At 44.0% G+C, this 22,620-nt stretch overlaps 1 protein-coding gene across 1 annotated transcript in view; it reads right to left on the bottom strand.

Moving 5' to 3' along the window:
- The window catches only part of PPIP5K2 (diphosphoinositol pentakisphosphate kinase 2), a 3,486,936-nt gene that overhangs the window by 274,094 nt on the left and 3,190,222 nt on the right, over positions 1 to 22,620 (bottom strand). The window contains 1 exon segment of the mRNA XM_044063880.1: positions 20,547 to 20,609. Within this exon segment, the coding sequence (XP_043919815.1) occupies positions 20,547 to 20,609 (63 nt within the window).

The raw sequence follows: 22,620 nt of genomic DNA, 5'->3' as shown, positions 1-22,620 counted from the left end.
AATGTATTTTTAATGTATTTCAATACAATTTTATTGAACTGCGGTGGTGGTGCTGCGGTAGCATTGTTGCCTCCCAGTTAGACGCTGCCCGTTCGATTCTCAGTTAGAGCGTCTTCTGTGTGACGACAATCGTGAATGGGCGTTCCTCCATTGAAGGTTGTGCGTTAGGCCCGGCAAGCCAGCACGTAAAACTCTACTGCCAATTATTAGCTGACCGGAGTCCTGCTGTGGCGAACCCTAACCGGGAAAAGCCGAAAGACTTTACATTGTAACATGTTTTTTTACAAAAACGATGTCAATCAGGAAGGAGAGTTTCAAAAAATTGATACAATACAACTTTAAATGATGAACCTATGGGTACTTTGGTGCCAAAAAGTTTTTAAATGAAGTAATGGTATGAGACTGGATTGTTCTGAAGAAGTCTGCATAGGCAGATGAAAACGCTTATCCTGATCGTTTTTTGAGTTTTGGAGTGTAGTTTTTAAAACCAATAAACATTTTATTTGCCTTGTTCGAGTCGTGTTCACTCACTGAACTATGCATTACTTAGACGGTTGGCTTCCATCTAGTGGTCTACATTTACGGTTTTACATAAGAATGTCAGCTTTATAGTTTACTTTATATTCAAATACCTTAACAGCAGTCTAGTGATATATATTTATAACTGTAGCAGTGGTTTAGACAGAAATAAAAGGAATATTTAGATAATGTGAGGATAGAGCGATTGGTAGTTTATTTACATTTACTTAGGCAGACCAAGAATATAGGTATCCATGAGTGAATAGGTATTACAGTTTGATTACTAATTGTGTATTAGCATATTTATAGCTTTGCTGTCATAATTAACAGAAAGTAAGATAAAAAAGAAAGGATGTGACGTAAGTTAAGATTTATTAAAATAAAAGAACAGCTAATATTCAAAAATATAGCTATGACATAACTGACAGCCAGTGGAATAACCTTAAAAGTCCTAACTACGTCTTAAGTCACAAACAGGTTTAATTTCCTTAAATATTACTGGATTAAATAGTGGCAGTAAGAGAAAATTACTTATGAAGAACTTGAGTTTAAACAGATGAAAAAAGAACTTACGTACTCGTCATAACATTCCATCTGAGTAGTTGTACTTTGTCTTCAACCTGTGGGTCTCGGATCCACATTGGATCCAACACGGCCGCATTTTCCAGCTATGGATCTGAGCTTCAGACTCTTTCCCTTACACATAATGCCCCCTTGTCTCCCTTCAGATCGAGTTTGCTGCCTAAGAGGTATCAGACACCTGACCCAATATCACTTTATCATAAGAAAGAATCTCCATGACACACCCAGGCCTAGACTGAGCCAAGGGCCACACAATTTATTCAAAGCTAAATGCAGACTGCACCAATGATAAGGTCAGGGGGAAGACAAATGAACTACAACTATTCAGATGGAACTTTATGGCGAGTACATAGCTTCTTTACCTGAAGTAGTTTTCTTCATTTGGTCTTCAACCTGTGGGACAGTCCCCAGCTACCAAAAACTCCTGGGTGGTCCTCAGGGAAGGATGCTCCGGAGCACCTCAGAGCCAAAGGATGCTCTGTTCCTAGACACAATGTCCAGCTTGTAATGTGAAATAAAGGTATGAGATGAGGATCATGTGGCTGTCGAGCAGATATTGTCTAGAGACACCCTAGACCAGAAGGCAGTTGACGTAGCCATAGATTGGGTGGAATGTGCCTTCACCTGTTCTGGAAGAGACCTACCTTTCACAGCATAGGCTCGAGCAATGCATAGAGAAATACAGTGAGCAATTGTTACCTAGGAAACTGGCTTGCTTAAGAAGGGTTTAGCATAAGACATGAACAGCTGATCAGATTTACAAAAAGGTTTCGTCCTGTGTAAATAAAATCTCAGTCGTCTTATGGACATCAAGCAGACGCAGCTTGTATTACCCATTGTTCTGGAAGTTAGGGAACAAACTGGTAAATTGATAGTCTGATTAATATTGGCTTCTGAGGCCACCTTAGGAAGGAAAGACAGATTACTGCAAAGCGACACTCTGTCTTTGTGAAAGATCATGTAAGGCACCTTAACAGAAAGAGCCTGAAGCTCCGACACTCTTCTGGCTGAGGTAATGGCCATCAAGAAAGCAGTTTTCCAGGTTACAAATTGTAAATCAACTGAGGCTGCAGGTTCAAAGGGTGCAGAAACCAATGCCTGTAACACTAAGGTAAAATCCCATGGAGGCATAGGGTCCTTAACCGGAGGTCTAAGAAGAAAAGCACCTTTAAGAAAGGTCTTACAAAGTTTGGAAGAAGCCAAGGAAGACATATTCACCCCCATGTGGAAATTAGAAATAGCTGCCAGTTGCACTTTAACTGTAGAGGAACTAGGACCCTGATGAAAGATGCTTGCCAAAAAATCTAAGACTGCCAAAACAGGTGCCGTGAAAGGGTCCAAAGCCCACTGAGTGGCCCCTATGGAGAAACGTCTCCATTTACTAAGATACACCTTTCTGGTGGAGGATTTGTGAGCCGTTACCAAAATGAACTTTATAGGGGATGACAATCCGGGAGTCCTGATAATCATGGGAAACAGAGCAGTCAAGCCGTGAGCTTCAGACTGTCCAGATCTGGGTGTGGGATCCCTGAGGAAATATAAAGAAGATCCGGGACTGGATCCAACACCCATGGAGGTACAACTAGATGAGACCACAGTGAGGGGAACAAACCTGGTGAGGCCAGAATGGGCCGATGAGGATCACAGTGCTTCGAGCTTTCTGAAGAACTTTTGACATAATAGGAAGCGGTGGATAATCATAGAGGAGATCGGGAGGCCAAGCATGAACCAGTGCATCAATGGGGGCTTCCCCTCCGGGGAGTTCAGAGTGAAAAACTGACTGCATTTCACATTGGAAGGAGATGCGAAGAGATCGCAGCAAGGCCGATCCCACTTTAGAAAGATCTGTTCCACTACTGAAGGATTCAGAGAACACTTGTAAGGCATCAGGATAGATCTGCTGAGCCTGTCTGCTAGAATGTTGGACCACCCCGGAATGTGCATTGCTACTAGAAAGCGGCCAATGGAAATCACCCATTCCCACACTCTCATTGCTTCTCGAGAGAGGGGCTAAGCTCTGGTTCCCCTTTGTTTGCTGATGTACCAGACCATTGATAAATTGTCTGTCTGAATATTAATCGTCCATAGAGGAAGATGAGCATGAAGTGCCTGCAACGCAAGAAGGACCGCCCTCATCTCTAGAACATTGATATGCAAATTGGTCTCGGAGGGGGACCACATGCCTTGGACCGTCTTTCCTAAGCAGTGCCCCCCCCCCCCCAAATGTGAGGCATCTGTAGTCACCATGGTTTTGGGAAAGGCAGGGTGAAAGGAGCATCCCTTGAGGAGGTTTGGGGATTGAATCCACCACCAAAGGGAGTCCTTCCATACTCTTGAGATTCTCACTGGAAAGGATAGAGGAAGGTCTAACAGGGACCAATGGACCACAAGTGTCCACTGAAGAACTCTCATATGAAGGTGAGCCATCAGCAGGAGACTGTGGCAGCCATGGAGACCAATACCCTTAGAACTGCTTAGGCTGTAGATACTTGAGTGTAAAGAATTTGTAACAGATGTAATCTTAGACTGTGTATCCTGTCTGAGGTGAGGAAAACCCTCATTTGAAGAGTGTCCAAACATGCCCCGATAAAATTCAGAATCTGGACTGGAGCTAGAGAAGATTTGTTCAGACTGATGGTAATCAAATAACGTAATCCCTGGCTTGGCACAGTAGATGCTCTGAAGGGGCCGCAAAGAGCCAATCGTCCAGGTACTGAAAGACCTGAATACCCTGGAGCCTCAGGTGTTCTGCTATAACTGCCATCATCTTGGTAAACACCCTGGGGGCTGTGGTGAGACCAAAGAGAACGGCTCTGAACTAGTAGTGATTGGCTCCCAGCCAGAAGCGAAGAAACCTCTGGTAATGCCTGTCCATTTTGATGTGGTAGCACGCATCGTGGAGATCGATCAAGCACATCCAGTCTTTGGCCTGCAGAAAGGGCAGGATAGATTGAAAAGTGACCATCCGGAATTTTGCCTTGGTTACTGACAGGTTCAATGTGGACGATCCAAAATTGGTCTGAGATCCCCTGTTTTCTTTGGCACTAAAGAGAACCTGGAATAAACAGCGGATCTAGACTGATCTGGGGGGACCGGTTGGATGACTCGTTTCTTCAGCAGTTTCCTATTTCTAGTGCTGCCACCTCTCGTTGCACGGGGTGGGAAGTCTGACAGGAGCTTGTTTGGATGGGGATGCTCCTTGAACGGATATGATTCGCAACACCCAGCGATCTGTTGTAATTGACTCCCATGCCTTCGGGTGTAACGACAGGCAACCCCCGACTGCCTCCAGAGATGAGCAGTCGGGCAACCCCTCAGGTTTGCTGCCCAGGTTTCTCCAAGAAAGGTTCTCAGGACCTGAAATTCCTAGGACCTCCTCTGCCTCTTGGGCGGCGTTTGTCATGATCCCATCTGCCTCTGGAGGATGGAGAATCCTGAGCATTCTGGGAAAACGCCTGATACTTTTGGAACACCATCATCTTCATTCCTCACTGATTCCTGGAAGAGAATCTTTGAGGAGACGAGAAGCGGATCCTGATGGCAGAGTCTTCCCGTCCTTCTCGCTCTGGACCAATGTCTCTTTCACAGATTTCCCGAACAGGGAAGAACCATCATAAGGGGCATTAGTGAAAGACGCCTTGAAGGGCTCCGAAAACTGAATCAACAGGAGCCAGGCGTGACGCCTGATGGCAACGCCTGTTCAGGCCTCTTGCAGCTCCCTCAGTGGCATGAGAGAGCAGTCACATGGACGTGTTGGGAACCACTTTGAGAGTGGCCATTCGGGCAGAGAAAGTCTTTTTGTCCTCCGGTGACATGGACTCTGGGGTCGACTCCATGATTTTCTTCACTAGATCTCTCTGGAGTAGAATGACGTGTGCCATATAGTTCAGTGCCCTCACCGAGGAGGTCGCTGAAGCATATACTCGCTTCCCAAAATGGTCCATCACTCTTGATTCTCGATCAAGGGGATGAACCCTGGAGCTCTCCTGTGCGAACTCCTTCTTGGTGGCGGCTGCCACCATCATCGCATCTACCAGGGACCCTTTGCTCCAATGCGTACTGTCCAACGGGGGGCTCAACTCTTTGTCCGGGCACTTGGGAATGGGCTCTATGGTGTCCGGCTCCTTCCATGCACTAGATGTTATCAGATCCACAAGTGGATCAGCAGGAGGGGACACCAAAGAGGTAGATGGGCCTGAGCCAAATGCTTCCAGGAACACAGACTCATCTGAGGTTGGTTTTGGGGCTGACCAACCCCCCCCCCTCTGGCAGAGGAGCTCCATGATGTCTCCAAAGGAGACATCCTCGTGGGGTGACCTTGGGGAACCTTCCCCTTCATCCAAGTCATTGTCTTCTGTGAGAGACTCTGGAGGAGAGTCCAAGTGCCTCCTCTTACATGTAGAGACTCTGAGGATGACTCACAAACCTTTTGTTTTTCCAGCACTGGAACTTCCTGGGCAAAGCGACCACGGGCTGTCCCTGAGATGGCAAGATGGTCAGAACCGCACTTAGACCCAAGGGGATCTGGATGGAGTGCAACGATGAGATGGTCAGAGGCCTTGACAACACGAGAACCCTCTTCATCATGTTGAATGCTGAGGGGGAACGAACCTCCTAGGATGTACTGGCGGGGCCCCCCCCCGACCTGAAAGGGGAGTCAGAGCCGAGATGCCAAATGGAATGCTCCACTCCAAAGCGCTCGGAGCAGGAGGACACCCCCCTCGGATCTGACCCCAAGGCTACGGCTTTCAGAGTTCGGATCCAATCCCGTCAGATCTAACAAGCTCAAGGCAACAGCCGGTATTGAGGTGCATGGTACCATCGGCGACTACCCCTTGACCCCAAGGGTCCTCGGATCCAGAAACTCTGAAACCGACTGTCAGATTGGAGAAGCAGTTATTGGTCGGAAAAAAGGTTGCAAGGAGCCCTCTCTGGAGGGAGAGGGCACCAGCAAGATCCCCATCTGGATCGGAGTGCGGATAAATCTCTGCATCACTGAGACTCTGGGTGGAGCAGGAGGACGCTGCCGAAACTGGTCGAGAGTGCCGCTGGGGAGAAGACCTAGATGGGGACCGGCTACGAGTCTCCTTGGGCTTGGGAGAGAACCTGGGTGAGCGCAACCGAAGAGACCCAGGCCTAGTTGGAGGCCTGACTTTGGGTGGTGGACCCACCTTGTGATGAGCGGTTTGGGGACCGCTTGCAAGACTGGTCTTTTTTAGATTTATCCCCTTCCCCGGATCTTTTGGTGGGAGTTTGATTCCCTGAGGCTGGGTAAGAAGTAGATGCAGCAGCCACTGCTACCCCCGTGGGGGAAGAAGGGACTGTAGTCCCTGAAGAGGGGAGCAAACCCTTTAGGATAACTTTGTCCCATCTGTCCTTAAGTGCCCTGGGGTTAATGCCAGCGCAAATAGGACAGGGGGACTTAAGATGGTCTGCACCTAGGCAAACCACACACATAGTGTGGCCATCTGCCAGAGATAGCTTATGGCCACACTCTGTGCATTTTCTAAAGCCTGTCTTAGGTACTTCTGCCATCCCCGTATCACGCCCAAACACACACACACGGGTTCTCTAGAAAGGGAAAGAGGTGAAAGCTTTTTTTTTGGTCCGACGCAGACGTGGGGAGGAAAGAAAAGATAATAGGAAGAAAATAGGAAGAAATAAGATGGAAAGTCTAAAGTTTTGTTCACTTATGTGACTTATTAGCTGGAGCTTTGAAACCACGCTTGTAACCACAATGGTGGCAAATGAGATCTGAAGGGAGACAAGGGGGCATTATGGGTAACGGGAGGAGTCTGGAGCTCAGATCCATAGCTGGAAAATGTGGCTGTGTTGGATCTGATGTGGATCTAAGACCCACAGGTTGAAGACCAAATGAAATAAACTACTTCAGATTATATAGTAAAAAAAAACAAATAAGTTATGTACTCACCATAACGTTGCATCTACGTTGTTGCCTCTCATTTGCTCTTAAACCTGTGGGTTTCAGATCCCAGGATCACATCCGACTCAGCCGTGTACCAAAGCTCCAGGATCCGACATCTGAGCTCCTCTGCTACTCATAATGCTCCTCTCCTCCAAATCCCTCAGATCAAGTTTATTGCACCACTCTACATCATCTAATCATACAAGCAGAAAGAAATCACCCAAAGACAAGAGGGCAAGTCAAAAAGGAATACTTCAGGAGCTCAGACAGTAATGAAGTATTTGTACAAATAATTCTATTAGGTCCTTTAACAGGTAGGGGGATGGAGGGAAGGAAGTTTGAAAAGCAAATCAGAGACAACAACACAGATGGAACGTTATGGTGAGTACATAACTTCTTTATCTGATGTTGCCTTAATTTGCTCTTCAACTTGTGGGACAGAGTCCCTATCTACAGAAGAACTTCAGCAGCCCTCAAGGAAGGATATGCCGGAACAGATCCTGGAAATAATGTCTAGTTTGTAATGCAACATAAATGTATGGTGGTTTGACCAAGCAGTGGCTGCACAAATTTCATCAATGGGAAGTTTCGACCAAAAAGCTGAAGAGGTAGAAAAAGACCTAATAGAATGAGTCTTAATACGACATGGTAAGCGGATGCCCCTTGTGGAGTAAGCAAGTTTAATGCAACTAGTAATCCAATGAGCCAGGGCAACCTTAGAAACTAGTTTAGTCAACCTGGTCTTACAAAAGGAAATGAAAAGTTGATCAGATTTCCTAAGAATTTGGGTTCTAACTAAATAATAACAAAGCTGTCTGTGAACATCCAACGTATGAAATAGATACTCCTTCTCTGTTTTGAAAATTAGGCAAGATGATGACTTGGTTTATGTTAGCCTCAGAAGTGACCATGGGCAGAAAGGAAGGGCTAGTACGCAAAGTAACTCTGTCCTTCCTTGTGAAGAATCAAATATGGAAGCTTGCAAGATAAAACCTGTAATTCAGATACTCTTTTGGATGAGGTAATGGCCACCAAGGAGTTGGTTTTCCAGGTCAGAAACTTTAAATCCACCTTACCAGAAGGGTCGAAAGGTGGGTGGGTGGGGGTGGGGGGGGGGGTGGAGACTAAAGCCTGCAAAACCAAGATGAGATCCCAGGTGACAATAGGTTCCTTGACAGGAAGACGAAGGAGAAAGTACCTTTTAAAAAGGCCTTGTACCATTTAGATGAGGGTAGAGAAAAGGAATTTTCCCATGTGAAAACTGGAAGTGGCTGCCAATTGCACTTTCACAGTAGAAAAACTAGCTCCGTTATGAAATAAACTGTAGCTGTAAACGGGTCCAAATTGTTTTGATGAGCCCAAATGGAGAATCTCTTCCACTTACTATTGCATAGCCTCCTAGTGGATGGTTTGTGTACTGCAATCAAAATTTTTCTAACTGGGGAAGAAAGCCCAAAAGTTCAAGCCATCGTTGGAAGTGGAGTAACTAAGTGGTTAGTTTCCAGTTCAGGAGATCCAGATGGGAGTGTCCCGATGGATGGGACAACAGATCTGGAGGGGGATCCAGAGTTCATGGTGGACAGACCAGGTGAGACCAAAGGAAGGGGAAACAAACTGGCGAGGCCAGAAGGGAGTAATGAGGATCACTTGACACTTCAATTTCTGAGCTTTTTGCAGAAATTTGGGAATGAAGGGAAGAGGACAATATGCATAAAGTAGATCGGGGAGCCAAGCATGGACTAGAGTGTTTCTCGGTGACTGTCCCTGAGGAGGGAAAAGGGCAAAAAACTAGCTGCACTTAGTGTTGGAGGGAGACACAGAAAGATCACAGCAAGGTTGATCCCATTTCTGAAAGATCATATTTGCCACTGAAGGATTCAGAGACCACTCGTGAGGCATCAGAATGGTCCTGCTGAGCCTGTCCACTAGGATGCTCGACTTTCCCGGAATGTGCACTGCTATGAGAAAGTGGTTAGAAGAGATCGCCCATAGCCACAGCCTCATGGCCTCTTAAACATGCTGAAGTACCAGACCACTGACATGTTGTCCACCGGAACAGCAATAGTTCCTGTGGAGAGAGAGGAATGAAGGGCTTCAAATGCAAGCAGCACCACTCTAATCTCCAGAATGTTTATATGCAAGTTGGTCTCTAGGTGGGACCATGTGCCTTGGACTGTTTGTCCCAGATAATGCCCGCCCCACCTAAACTGGGACATGTCTGTGGGCACTGTGGCCTTGGGAGGGGGAAGGATGAATAGTTGGCCCTCAAGAAGGTCCTCTGATTGGATCCATCAAAGAAGAGATTGTTTGCATGATCCTGATTGAATTATTCAATGGCTAGCACAGGAGGGACCACTGGACTGCTAAGGTCCGTTGAAGTAACGAAGGCGAGCTAGCAGTACCAGGGTGATTGTGGCTGCCATGGATCCCAAGGCCCTTAGGTCAAGACTTGCTGGGGGATAAGAAATGTCCATTATCTTTTTGACATGCACGCTCAAGGTGAAAATTCTGTCAGGAGGAAGAAGGGCTAGAGAACGAATGGTGTCCAGATGGGCTCTAATGAAGTCTATGACTTGGACCAGTTGAAGTTGAGACTTTTTCAGGTTGATAGAGGTGCCCAAGGTCGAGGCTAGGTGGAACAGGAATTCTCTGGCTTCTAGAAGTCAATGCCTGGTGGGGCAGTTATCAGCCAATCATCGAGGTATAGAAACACCTTGAATCCTTGCAGTCTCAGATGAGCTGTCATGACTGCCATGCATTTGGTGAACACCCTGGGAGCTGTGGTGAGACCAAAGGGCAGGACTCTGAAGTGATAATGGCTGGCTCCTAGCCGGAAGCGGAGAAACCTTCTTGAGTGCCTGTTCATCTTGATGTGATAGTATGCATCCTGAAGATCTATAGAGCACACACAATCAGCAACTGATTTGTTGAGGGTGGTAATGTCCAGAATGGGCCTGAGGTCTCCTGTCTTTTTGGAAACTAAAAATAACCTGGAATAGATGCCTGATCTGAGCTGGCCTGGGGAAACACTTTGGAAGACTCTTTTTGAAAGCAACTTTAAAATTTCTAAGGCTGCAGCCTCCCTCTGATTGGGTAGAACATCAGGGAGGGTTTTCCTTGGAGAGGATTTCTTAGAAAAGGGTACTGAATAGCCTCTGGATATAATTTTTAACTCCCAATGATCTTTTGTAATGACTTCCCAGGCTACTGGTTGGTAAAGACAAATGTCCCCCAACTGCTTCCAGAGACGAGCAGTCAGGCAATCCCTCAGGATCGCTGACTGGGTTTGTCTGAGAAAGAATCCCGAGACCCCTGATTCATCAGACCCCCTTGCCGAAGAGGGTGGAGTCTGCCATTATAACCCCCCACTCTGCCTCAAGGAGGAAGGTCTCCCTGTGAATCAGGAAATGGACCTTGAGATTTTCAGAAGCACAACTTCTTACCTTCATGCTGGTTACTGGACAAGGTCAGTTGTGGGGTGGAGAAGCGGATCCTGATGGCAGACAAGGTCTTTCCATCCTTTTCACTTTGGGAGAGAAAGTCTCTGATCATTGGATCAAAAAGAGTCGATCCATCAAGAGTCACTGGTGAAGGACACATTGTAGGGTTCCAAGAAATCACACAGCTGCACCCAGGTGTGGCATCTGGTAGCAATGCCTGATCAAGCCACCCATGAGGCACCTTTTGCAGCATGAGAAATTAACCTCATGAACGTGTTAGAAATAGACTGAAGGGTGGCCATTCTAGAAAAAGGTATTCTGTTCCTTGGCAGATATGGACCCTGGGACAGAACTAGAGAGTTCCTTGACTAAGTCCCTCTGTAGTCTGGTTATGTGTGCCAAATAAATCAGCACTTGCTATGCGAAAGTCGCTGAAGCATAAACCCACTTTCCAAACCTGTCCAAAGCCTTAGACTCCCTGTTAGGGGGACAGATGGTGGAGCTCTGCTGGGCCACCTCCTTTTTGATGGCAGCTGCTACCACAATGGCATTGACAGGAACGTTCTTGGTCCAATGGGGGCTGTCAGAAGGGTCACTAAGAATCTTATTGGGCCACTACGGGATTGGTTCCACTGCATCCATCTCCTTTCATGCCTTGAGTGACACAAGGTCAATAAGGGAGTCCGCAGGGGGGATACCTAAGAAGTAGATGGGCCTGACTCAAAAGAGTCCAGAAACACTGATTCTTCTGGGTTAGGATTTTGGGAAGACCAGGCACCCTTTTGGCATAGGATCTCCATGATGTCTCCAAAATAGACACCCTCAGTTGGTGATGTGGGGGACCCTTCCCCTTCATCGAGATTGGTGTCCTCTGTGAGGGACTCCAAAGGAGAATCTAAGTGTCTCCTTCTACACTGGTGCTTCCGAGGAACCTCCACAGTAGGGTGCTCTGGGAAGGTATCAGAAAGACTCCAGGTGTTCCAAAAGGAAAGTAGTCTGGAAGTCTTTCTGGGCAGGCTGTCCCAGAAGAGAGAGAGTAGATGGGTCAGGCACAAAGGTTGCTGGAGGGGGGGCTGGGCTTCAAAGCAGGTAGACTTGAGGCTCTTCTGAGTGCAGAGAGAACCCTCTCCACCACCTCGAATGCCGAGGGTGATCGAGACACAGAGGCACCCCTGCCAGAGCTGAAGCTGTTGACGGGAAAGCCCCATGAATCCCCACAGCCCCCAGATCTGAGTGAGGAGTCTGAACAAAGCTATCAAATGTCGAGGCCCCGAGGGGAAAAGACAGCTCTAAAAATTTCGTAACGGATGCCAACCCCTTGGAACCAATGCCAAAGCTACATCTGTGACAGCCACTCCGTTCTGAAACTGTCAAAGTCAGGTGAGTCAGGGAGACCGTCAGAGTTAACCATACCGGTCAGCTCCTACATCTCAGCTCCAGGAAAGCCTGGACCTGATAACTCCAAAACCGGGTATCAGACTGCAGAAGGAGACATAGAAGTAAAGGTCAGAATATTGCTCGTAGATCCAGGGGGGGGGGGGATGGAGCAGGCAAGATCTACAGCTGGATTTGTGCCTTGAGAAACTTAACCATCATGATGTCAACCTCAGATTCAGAAAGGCTGCGAGAAGACCTAATGGAGGAAGCAATGGAAGTTTTTCTGGAACCAGGTCGGGGTTGTTGAAGGAGAGGAAAAAATATATATGAAGATACTACAAAAATAACTGGATAAACTCAAAGGAAAACCCAGAGGAGCTCAGATAATGAGATTCCCTATGCTATACGAAGCGCGGCAAATGAGATCTGAGGGATTTGGATGAGAGGAGTATTATGGGTAGGGAAGGAGCTCAGATGTCAGATCCTAGAGCTTTGGTATGCAGCAGAGTCAGATCTGATCCTCAAATCTGAAAACCACAGGTTGAACAGCAATGAAGGCATCATCATCAGATGAATCCTATTTAGTGGAGAAAGATATTCCATTTATGAAAAATGAAGAATAAGCTCATTATATCTGAAAGATTAAAGACAAAAGAAGAGGCACTGCACTTTGGGAAAAGAATTTTTGTAATGACAAAAATATTAAACAATATTCCAGATAAAGGTATGTTATCTACAGTCACTCTTGAATATCAAAAGAAATTGTATATGTCAGTAAATTTTTAATGGCTGCTACGTATTGGAGCCAAACAGATTTAAGAAACTTAGAATTATTAGGTAACATAACAGACAACTTGATATTGCAATCTGAAATCGCTAGTCAATTGTATGATGAGTAATCCAGACACAAGTGCAAAAGTAAAGCCAATAATTATTGCCTCTGTTTAACATTACAGAATAGTTTATTGGCCATTTTGGGCTAATTTCTATCTCTTTCATTTCCCTGCTATAACACCCGCATTTGCTAGGTTTTTGCACTAGTATACAGCTCAGCAAGCTCCTGGCTGGTCACCTGCAGAGTTCTACAGCAGCAGAGAAACAAGAGAGAATTTGGAATGATTAAGTATCATTTTTCTGCATTTTCTTGCTGCTTTTAGCTAATTCCGCCTAAAACGTCGATTTTCTAGAGTTTCTGTGATTTAAAATGCTTGTTTCAGCTACATATTGTACTTATTTTACTGCCTGCACTTTAACAGTCATTTTTGTGTTTAAATTACCTGTTTAACTGTTGTAGGCTACACACTCAAGTTGGATAGCTATTTCTGTGTATTTAAAGTGGTTTTTTTTATTGTATCTGCTTTCTTTTCTGAAAAAAAAAAAAAATATATATATATATATATACTTATTTTCTCTCCTTTCTAAGTTAGTATAGTCCAGTTTTCAGGTTAGTGCTGAATTCAGGGCTGTGTTACAAGTTTCTGTGTTTGCCCTTAACTTACTTGGATAGAAGGAAGTTTCTCTGTTCACTGGGAGAGATGGAGCTTTGAGCAGCCTATATATCCCTGGAGGAGTGGTTTCAGCCCAGGAATTAGTAGTTTATTGGCCATTTTGGGCTAATTTCTGTCTCTTTCATTTCCCTGCTATAAAACCCGCATTTGCGCAGTTTTGCATGCCAGTTAGTTAGGGTATAACTATTCCCGGCTCCACAAAGTCTGCTCTTCAATTTTTCGCTTGGAAATACACAAACTTTCAACTTAAGCACTCAAACCTTTCACTTCTCATCCCAGCACTTGTTCAAAACTCATAGCAAGCACTAATAAACCATAGCACTAGACCCCCCTATACTGCAGAGAAGGACAAGGCTCTCTATTCGACCTAACAGCCAATCAGTAAAACAGTTCACTGTACCTATCCAGGCATGTCCAAAGGGCAGTTTCAGGTGTACTCTCCGGTCCAACTGGTGAACCTGGGCATTTTGAGGCAATGTTACAATTGCCTCATGTACACAGAAAACCCTCTCCTCCTTCCACCAAACACTAATACATGCAAGAGATGCAATTATACAGCCAAATTGGAGGCTAAGCTCTCTCAACCAAAGACTGGACCAGACAGTCAAGAGGAGAAGGGAATTACTTGCATCACACTACCAGTCTCACAAAGACCTATGAAACCAGCACCGGCAAAAAACAAACAAATACACGTAAACATACTCGGAGGCTCTAAATAAAAATCTGCAAAAGCAACAGAGACCTCCAAAGCAGACATCCAAGCAAATTCCACCCCCACAACACAAACCATGAAACACACACTTCACAAAACCAGTGTGCCAGACAATCACAGCCCTTAAGGCAAAATAACATACCCAACACACTAGTAATAGGTGACTCTATAGTCAGGCACACTGACGTCCCACTCACTAAGCTGAACAAGGATAAGGTTAAAGTTAGCTGCCTGTCGGGTGCCAGGATCCGCCACATAACACAAGCACTCAGGTCACTCCAGAACAAGTACAAATATGACTCTGTCATTGTCCATGTTGGTGTGAATGACCTGAGCCGTACCTCCCTGGACTACATAGAGAGAGACATGGGGGAGCTCTCTGATCACGTAGCCCAGGTTGGTATGACCCTGATCCTGAGTAGCATCCTGCCCTCACCAAGAATGATACCATGGTATAGAGAAAAAAATATCAATTTCAACAATTGGCTAAGCTTCTGGTGTCATTCAAAGGGGATCCAGTGTCTGTCAACCTGGGATGACATGCTCGACAAGCCATGCTGCTTTGCTAGAGACGGCTTGCACCTGTCACCCTTAGACTTTCGAATACTGGCCAAGGCTCTTGCCACTCCCATAGTGCCTTTTTTAGGCAAGGCTCAAAAAACAAATCCAGTGCAGTAAATAGCACAAGTAACAAAAAACTGAGGGTAATGCTACTCAATGCCAGAAGTCTAAACCTCAAAATGCACACACTCGAGGCACTCCTCAGTATGGAGAAAATCGATATATATGCAGTAACAGAAACCTGGTTTAAGGCTCCAGAGAGCAACCCCAGCACTACCAAGCTACAACTCATACTATACATTTCGGCCAAAAAATCCGGACCGAAATACAAAAGGCGGGGGAATATCCATATTCATCAAGGATACCCACACCACCAGGTTAGTGGCACAGCACGATGCTTCAGAGATTATCCATGTGCAACTAACAATGGGCAAAACTGCTATTCAAATTATAGCTTGCTACAGATCACCCACCATGTCCCAGGACCCCTACTCCGCATTCCTGGAAACACTGGGAAACATAAAGGTCCTACCAAACACCCTGATATTGGGTGATTTCAATTACCCAAACATTAACTGTGAGAACTACTCAAGTACAAACTCCCTTGCCTAACATTTCCTAGAATTTATAAACTGAAACACCCTGGATCAACTGGTCAACATCCCCACCAGAGGTGACAACATACTGGACCTGGTCATCACCAACATGGGGGACCGTTGTTCCACAATGGAGGTCAACCCCTCACTGGTTAGATTTGACCATAAACTAATCACTCTGGATATCCACATTCCAGCACCACGGTCAAAGAAACCAACGTGAATACTTTTCAAAAGCAAACTTCACGTTACTTAAGACCGAGGTGGGAAGTTTCAAAGCCCCCATGCTAAAGGATAACGCTGTCCAAGCTGCAAAATCCTTCACTAATGTACTCTACAGGCACCTACAAGAATGCATGGATCGTGCTATCCCAAACAAAACCAAGACTCTCTCCTCCAAGAAAAGGAAACCAGTCTGGTGGATCCCTGCCATAAACAAGCTATACAATAGAAGGACGAAACTAGTACAAAAAAAAAAAAAAAAAAAAAAAAGAGTAAAATCCCAAGAAGGGAAGACATCCCTGATCAGTATCAGCAAGAAACTACGTTCCCTCATAAAATCATCCAAGGCTAGCTTTGAAAGAAAAATTGCCATGGACTCCAAAGATAACCACAAGGCATACTTTATCTATGTCAAGAGTCTAAGTGGCAATTCTCAGATCTGCTCGGAGTTAGTGCAGAATGGCACAAAATACACTGAACCGACCGATATAGCCAACATCCTGGCAGACAGGTTCAGTGCAAACTTCACCCCCCCCTCACCCCAAAAAGGGTCCATAACTATACCAGAAGAATGTAGTGCCCCTGAATTCACAGACACTCAGGTTAAAACAGCCCTCTGCAATGCGAAAAACACAGCATCAATGGGACCGGACGGTGTCCCAGGCTGCGTCCTACACGAGCTCAAAGATGAACTAACCCATCACCTCAACACAGTTTAAACTCAGCCTCTCTACAAGCTACGTGCCCACAGAGTGGCACACAGCAATGGTTATTCTGCTCCACAAAGGTGGAGCCACAACGGGCCCCGGGAACTATCGCCCTATAAGCCTGACTAGCTTGGTCTGCAAAGCTATGGAGCGCATCATCATGGATCTCATTAACAGAGACTTTGGGAACTTCGAAACACTGGACCCTACCCAGTTTAGTTTTGTTAAGGGCAGATCTTGCTTCCTAAACCTGGTGGACTTCTTTGAGACAGTTACCAAGGCTATAGACGAAGGAAAGGTGGTCCACACAGCCTACTTAGATCTCGCAAAGGCCTTCAACACCATTCCCCACTCAGGTATTACAGACAAGCTCACCAACCTGAACATAAACCCCTACATCACGAGATGGGTTGCCAACTGGCTCACGGACAGAACCCACATGGTAAAAGTTGCGGGAGCCAAGTCTGACTCTAAACCGGTTACAAGTGGCATTCCCCAGGGCTCAGTCCTAGGACCCCTCCTGTTCGGCATATACTTCTCAGAGGTACAGGCAAGCACAGGAGGACTATGGCTGACCAAGTTCACAGATGACTGCAAACTAGGGGCTATAACTGACTCTCCGGCTGACAAAGACATCCTCCAAAAGGGTCTCACTGAGACAGATACCTGGTGTCAAAACCATGGCATCAAGCTAAATGCCAAAAAGTGCATAGTCATACCCTTTGGAAAAAACAAAGTACCCACAAACTACCACATAAGTGGTAGTCCCCTAAATACGGAAGATGTAATAAGGGATCTGGGGACCCAAGCAGATAGTAACCTCTCCTTTGATAATCACACTGCCAAAGTGGTTAGAAAATCCTTCTATGTGGCCCACCTAATCACAAAAGGGTTTGCATCCAGATCGAAAGAGATCATTGGGCCCCTCTACGCATCACTCATCAGACCCATCATAGAGTACAATGCCCCACTTGGATGTATCTTACAAGACACCTGCAACAACTGGAAAGACCACAGAAGTACCTCACCAAGAGAATCAATGGCCTCAAGCAGATGCCCTATACAGCTCGACTGAAGAAACTCCAGCAGTACTTGGTCGCATACCGCCTACTCAGAGGTGATCTCTGCCTGACATATAAGGCCATGTCCAACCCAGAATTGATGGACATGCTCCACCTAAAGAAAACCATATCACCTCGAGCCACACACTCCAGGGATCTAAACCTCACCACAACAATAAATAGGACGTGCTGGAGGGATAGATTCCTGTCCCAGAGACTTCCCATGCTCAAGAACAAGATTCCAATCTACATTAGGCAGAGCTCCTCACTAACCCTCTTCAACAGAAACCTTGACAAGTGGATGGGAAACAGAAAGTTTACCCCAGGGATCACTTCAATGGCTCTGCTGGACAGAGATACAGGGAATTAATCTAAGGGGGCAGCGAAAGCCAACACATTCCGGCTAGGCTTATAAATGCCTTCGGGCAGATAGCCTAGTACCTGCCTATGAACCTATAAATAATACCAATCTTACAGAAGTAAATGAATATGACAAAAATGATTTACTGTTTACATGCATTACTCTCATGTTTTTGGAACTCAGTGTAGAATTGGCAGACTGTATACATCTCACGATCTTAAAGATAAAATCTATGAAATATAAGTTACTCCATGGCCACTGCTAGGTCATAATGTAATTTGTTTCAGATTTACAATGGTTATAAAGATATTTACATCGGTTTCAAGAATAATTGCATATGTGACTAAACTGGATTATTTTAAGGAATACTTCACAAAAGAGACTGACAGATATAAGAGGTTGAACAACAATAAAGTAAATAATACAATTTTTGGTATTCTTAAATTCTATACAAGTGGTAAAATCAAATTTTGGTGTCAAAATAAAATGAATACAATAAAAATACAAGACTAATTACATGAATCTTAAACAAAGGTACAGAAAATGCCAAAAATAGTATTAAGATTATTAAAACTTTAACAAAACACTATTATGAAACACTGAATCACAAAACAGAAACAGCATAAGAAAGAATAAAAGCACACATTTTTGGTACATAGCAGATTGAATAGGACAACCACAATTTGCAGTGCCCGAGATTAAAAATGTGTGTTAATGAATAAAACGCCCCCCCTCGGTTAGCCTATGTGTGTATTATAAAGCTTTCAGGCAACAAAGGATTAGATATTGTTTAAATTAATGAGGGGAAAAAACAATTTATTTCAGAATCAGGAGAATTGGGAAATCTCTGGAGAAGGAGCTAGGCTATGGGCTGCAAAAATAGATCCAATTGTTGGTGAAGAAACCCAGCATATAACTCTAAAAGATGTGTTTCTAGAAGTTATAAAAATAAACAGACTATACACTTGCATTACAGAAAGTTAGAAAATTGTACAAGAGATTACAGAAGCAGTTAATGAACATTCAGATTCCTTGCAGATGTTAATCCAGGAAAATAAAGAACTGAAAGCAATGCTGACTGCTTCTGAATGTAAGACTGACCTTTTTTAAATGATAAAATTACATATCAAGAAGATGGTGTGAAGAGAAAAAATCTTAGAATAAATGTTGCCCTGGAAAGACTGGAAGGAAGAGAATGCAAGGATTTCATAAAAAAATAAATAAATAAATAAATTATATATATATATATATATATATATATATATATATATATATGTATGTATATATATACACTCTCCTTACTGTGAAGAATACTGCAACAGTGATACAGGAGGACATAGTACACTTGTGTAAAATCTTAGCAAAACAGCAGATATCCTTCTCTTCACTGTTGCAGTATTCCCTCCCTCCTTCCAAGCCATCTTCTTCCTGTGGATTTTACTTTGGTTGCGCCTTCTGGCTGAGGGTCTTCCTTTTGTTTTTTCCATCTGCATTTTCTCCTTCTTGATGTGCATGGTCTTTTTCGTCCTATGGAGACTTCTCTCTTCTGAGGTCATTCACTTCTGGGTAACTTTGTTTGTATGTCACCTTTATCCTTACATCCTGTACGGGCAGCATGTGTGTGACATATAGCGAGACGTTGGGCTATCTTAGGCAAGAGATTCCCTATTGTGAATAATGCTGCAACAGTGAAGAGAAGGACATCTACTGTTATGGTAAGAGTTTACCCAACTGTAGTTTGCACATCAATTGTGGTTGATCCTGCTTCTGACACATTGTCCGCTGGTGCTTCTGTAGTATAAGACTCCTTTTGTATTTCAGACATGGCTTCTTCTGGAGTACAGAAGGTTTGTATTCATCCTACTAAATATGCTGGATAGACTAGTTTGTACCTAATACCACTAAGTTTACGGTTTTGCTATTCTGATACTAATGCTGAGCATCTTTTGTTTTTTTAAAGCCGAAAAGTCTTGAGCAATATAAATGGAAAAGTTTATGTCCTGGCCACCACAGCTTTGAAAGACATTTTTCTATAATCTGGAATATAGGAAAATGTATTAGAATTGGTCTAGAAGATTGGAGCCTTGCTGGAACCCATGGTCAGTGATGAGCTTCTCAAGCTGCAACGACGAACAATGCAATGGAAGGCTAGGAATAAGTCAAACTCCTCTCCAGTTTTCAGCCCTGAAAGATTACTCCAGTTCCCTTCTTTCCTGTTATGCCAGACAGAGCAAAAACCCAGAACTGTGGAGAAGTGGACAAGGCAGTAGCTGGAGTAAGGTGCACATGGCAACATGACTGCATAATGTTAGAAGCCCTGGTAACAAAATTAGTATAAAGATAATACTTAGATAAAAAAAAAAAAACTTCATGAATATATTCTGCTATTAGTGGAGGACAATCTTTGATCATAAAGACAGTTACATACATACTTGTTTAATGACTAGTCACGAGAAAAGAGATCAATTGCCAAGTATTTTTTATCTTACAGTTTTTCTCTTCCAAATCATCAACCAATAAACAATCAGACTGATTTTTCATAAGCCAAACCCATTCCACTGTGCGTGTTTGAAACAGATTGGGGGGGGGTGTGTGCAATGGAATAGTTTGAGGGCTTTACCACTCACTTTCATGAGTGATGCAGTCTCCCAATAGCCTCCTCCTTAATGAAAAAAGAGAGACGTTCACCTTTCTCTCATTCTCTGGTCTCTGCCAGAGACTTGCTGGAAGAACATGCATCCCAAAATACATGCCACCAACTCTCCCCTTCATACAGGACAGCAGACTTAGCCTCATTATTCTTCTCTCTCTCTCCTGCTGGCTCCTTCACCATCTGGGCCACTGAAAAAAACTAGGTCATATGAGTCTTAAGTCAGGGCTACATCCCTCTACACCATACAGCTGGCAGAGGTGAACTGTGGGAATACCTTAAAAAAATAAATAAATAAAAAAAAAAAAATAAAAGCAAACATACCATTGGTTGAGTGTCGAGCAAATGAGATAGAAAATCTTTTAACAGCAGAACCATGTGTGATGTCTAAGAAAGAGAAAAACAAGTACCTGAAAATCAAAACTGCTACTAAATATGAGCAAAAACAGAGAACACTGGAGAGAAAAAAAGGAAACAACAACCTAAGTACATGCAGTAGTGTCAGAAAAAAAATCAATCTGTTAAGAAAGAATAAAGAACAGTCACAGGTGCTGGTTGAGATTTGCTCTGCATACTGCCCCAAAAAGGGAAAAAGCTGGTTACAAAAAAACATATGTGCAGATCAACTCTGGTTAACATCTTGAAAATCAATTGTGAAGGTCATGCAGAGATGATCAGGTGAAGAAATTGTCTTCAGAGGGTTAAAATAAGTTAGCTATTTTTCAACCACATGCCTAGGTTCCTTCTGCAGATTTACTATTACATCAGCAACTTGTGCTACAAAATTAGGGCTCACTTGAAAACCTTGAGAGATAACAAGAAAACGACAAAAGTACTAAAGCTACAGTACCTGATCATTTTGAGAATCCTGGAATTCCTTGTTTATTTCTAGGTGTATTTATAAAAATAGTGGAGATTATCAAAGGTACAACTCCTCTTTCTCTACTAAATTTAATGGACAATAATATGCTTATTTAAGTACCACAATATCAGCTGATCTAAGACAGGACTTTCATTGATGGGTCTTTGGTTAGATATTCTTCTCCACCAATCAGAATCTGGTACTTTGTTTCTGTAAAGTCCAATGTCTATGGATATGTACCAGTGCATGCCATGATGCAACACACCAGCTATATAAGCATGCATGTCACCAGAGTCCAAATGATCACTTCCATGACACCAGGAAGCAAAATCTTGCTAATTAACAAATAATGCAGATCTGACACTATATTATTAAAAAAAGTGATGCAGGAATATATACTTGCCTGACTTTTAAAACTCCAACAGCAGCAAATGGCAGAAAACCATACATCTGAGCAGACAGGACGATGGTATTCCTGGCCCATCAAGGGGGTCCTCTAAGCAATTGATATGTTAAAGAATGTATTGGTTGCAACTAATGCTGATGATCCTCTCTGATGAGTTCTGGGTTGATACAAATTCTTAGGGGTAACCACCCAGATGGACAGAGTCAGAGGACTGCACAAGCACAGACCTCAGACAGTAGAGTCCTGCAGTATTGACCTTCCAAGATGCAGGCAGACTTCCTAAGCGGCAGCTGAGATAATACTGCGTTTGGGTACTTGTACACTAAGGACCAAGTGGCCACAACACTGACAGCTGCAATGGGAAAATTCTCCCAGGAAGTACTGGAAACATTCACCTTGCTTCACTAGTGGAGTAAGCTCTGACTGTATACTTTGCTAACTGGCAGACAGCCAACTTGATAGCAAAAAAAACAAAAAAACAACAAAAAAAATGCAGCTAGCAATCTATTTGTATAGTGTCTGCATGGTAAAAAAACAGTCCCTATCTTGCATGCAGCAAAGGAGACAAACAGGTTTGCCTAAAGTCCCACAAGCAGTTCAAGTAAAAGTTAAGCTAATAAATTATTGTTTGGGGTGTGAAGGGTTGGTTTCCATCAGTGCAAAGAAATCTGGAAAATAGCCAAACCTCCAAATCCACATTCAAGATTAACTTAACCTTGTGAAAGGCCAGACAGGGTTTTTTAGGGCCTGAAACTCTTGAGAAGTAATGCATAAAGACAATGGCCACAAGCACTGACAATTTCCATGAAATGAATTTCAATGAAACAAAGTTAACAGGCACAAACCATGAGGAGAAAAGCCTGTCAAACAAAGTTCACATCCTAAGAAGTAGAGGGGTCCTTCAAAGGAGGATGGAGCTACAACACTTCATTAAGGAAATGTGTGACCACTGACCAACTGGTACTGTAGACCAACTGGTGCTAAGCCATACAACTGCCATCCATAACAGCATAATGTACAGGAAATTTCTGACACATGCACACTGATCATCAAATAACTCAGAAATAGAAAGTTCACCCCGGGGATCGCTGCAGTGGCTCTACTTGATAGAGGCACTGGGAAATAATGTC

The sequence above is a fragment of the Protopterus annectens genome, chromosome 2.part2, assembly GCF_019279795.1.
Source record: "Protopterus annectens isolate FY-2018-M chromosome 2.part2, PAN1.0, whole genome shotgun sequence".
Classification (NCBI taxonomy): domain Eukaryota; kingdom Metazoa; phylum Chordata; order Ceratodontiformes; family Protopteridae; genus Protopterus; species Protopterus annectens.
This window is presented reverse-complemented; position numbering and strand designations above follow the sequence as displayed.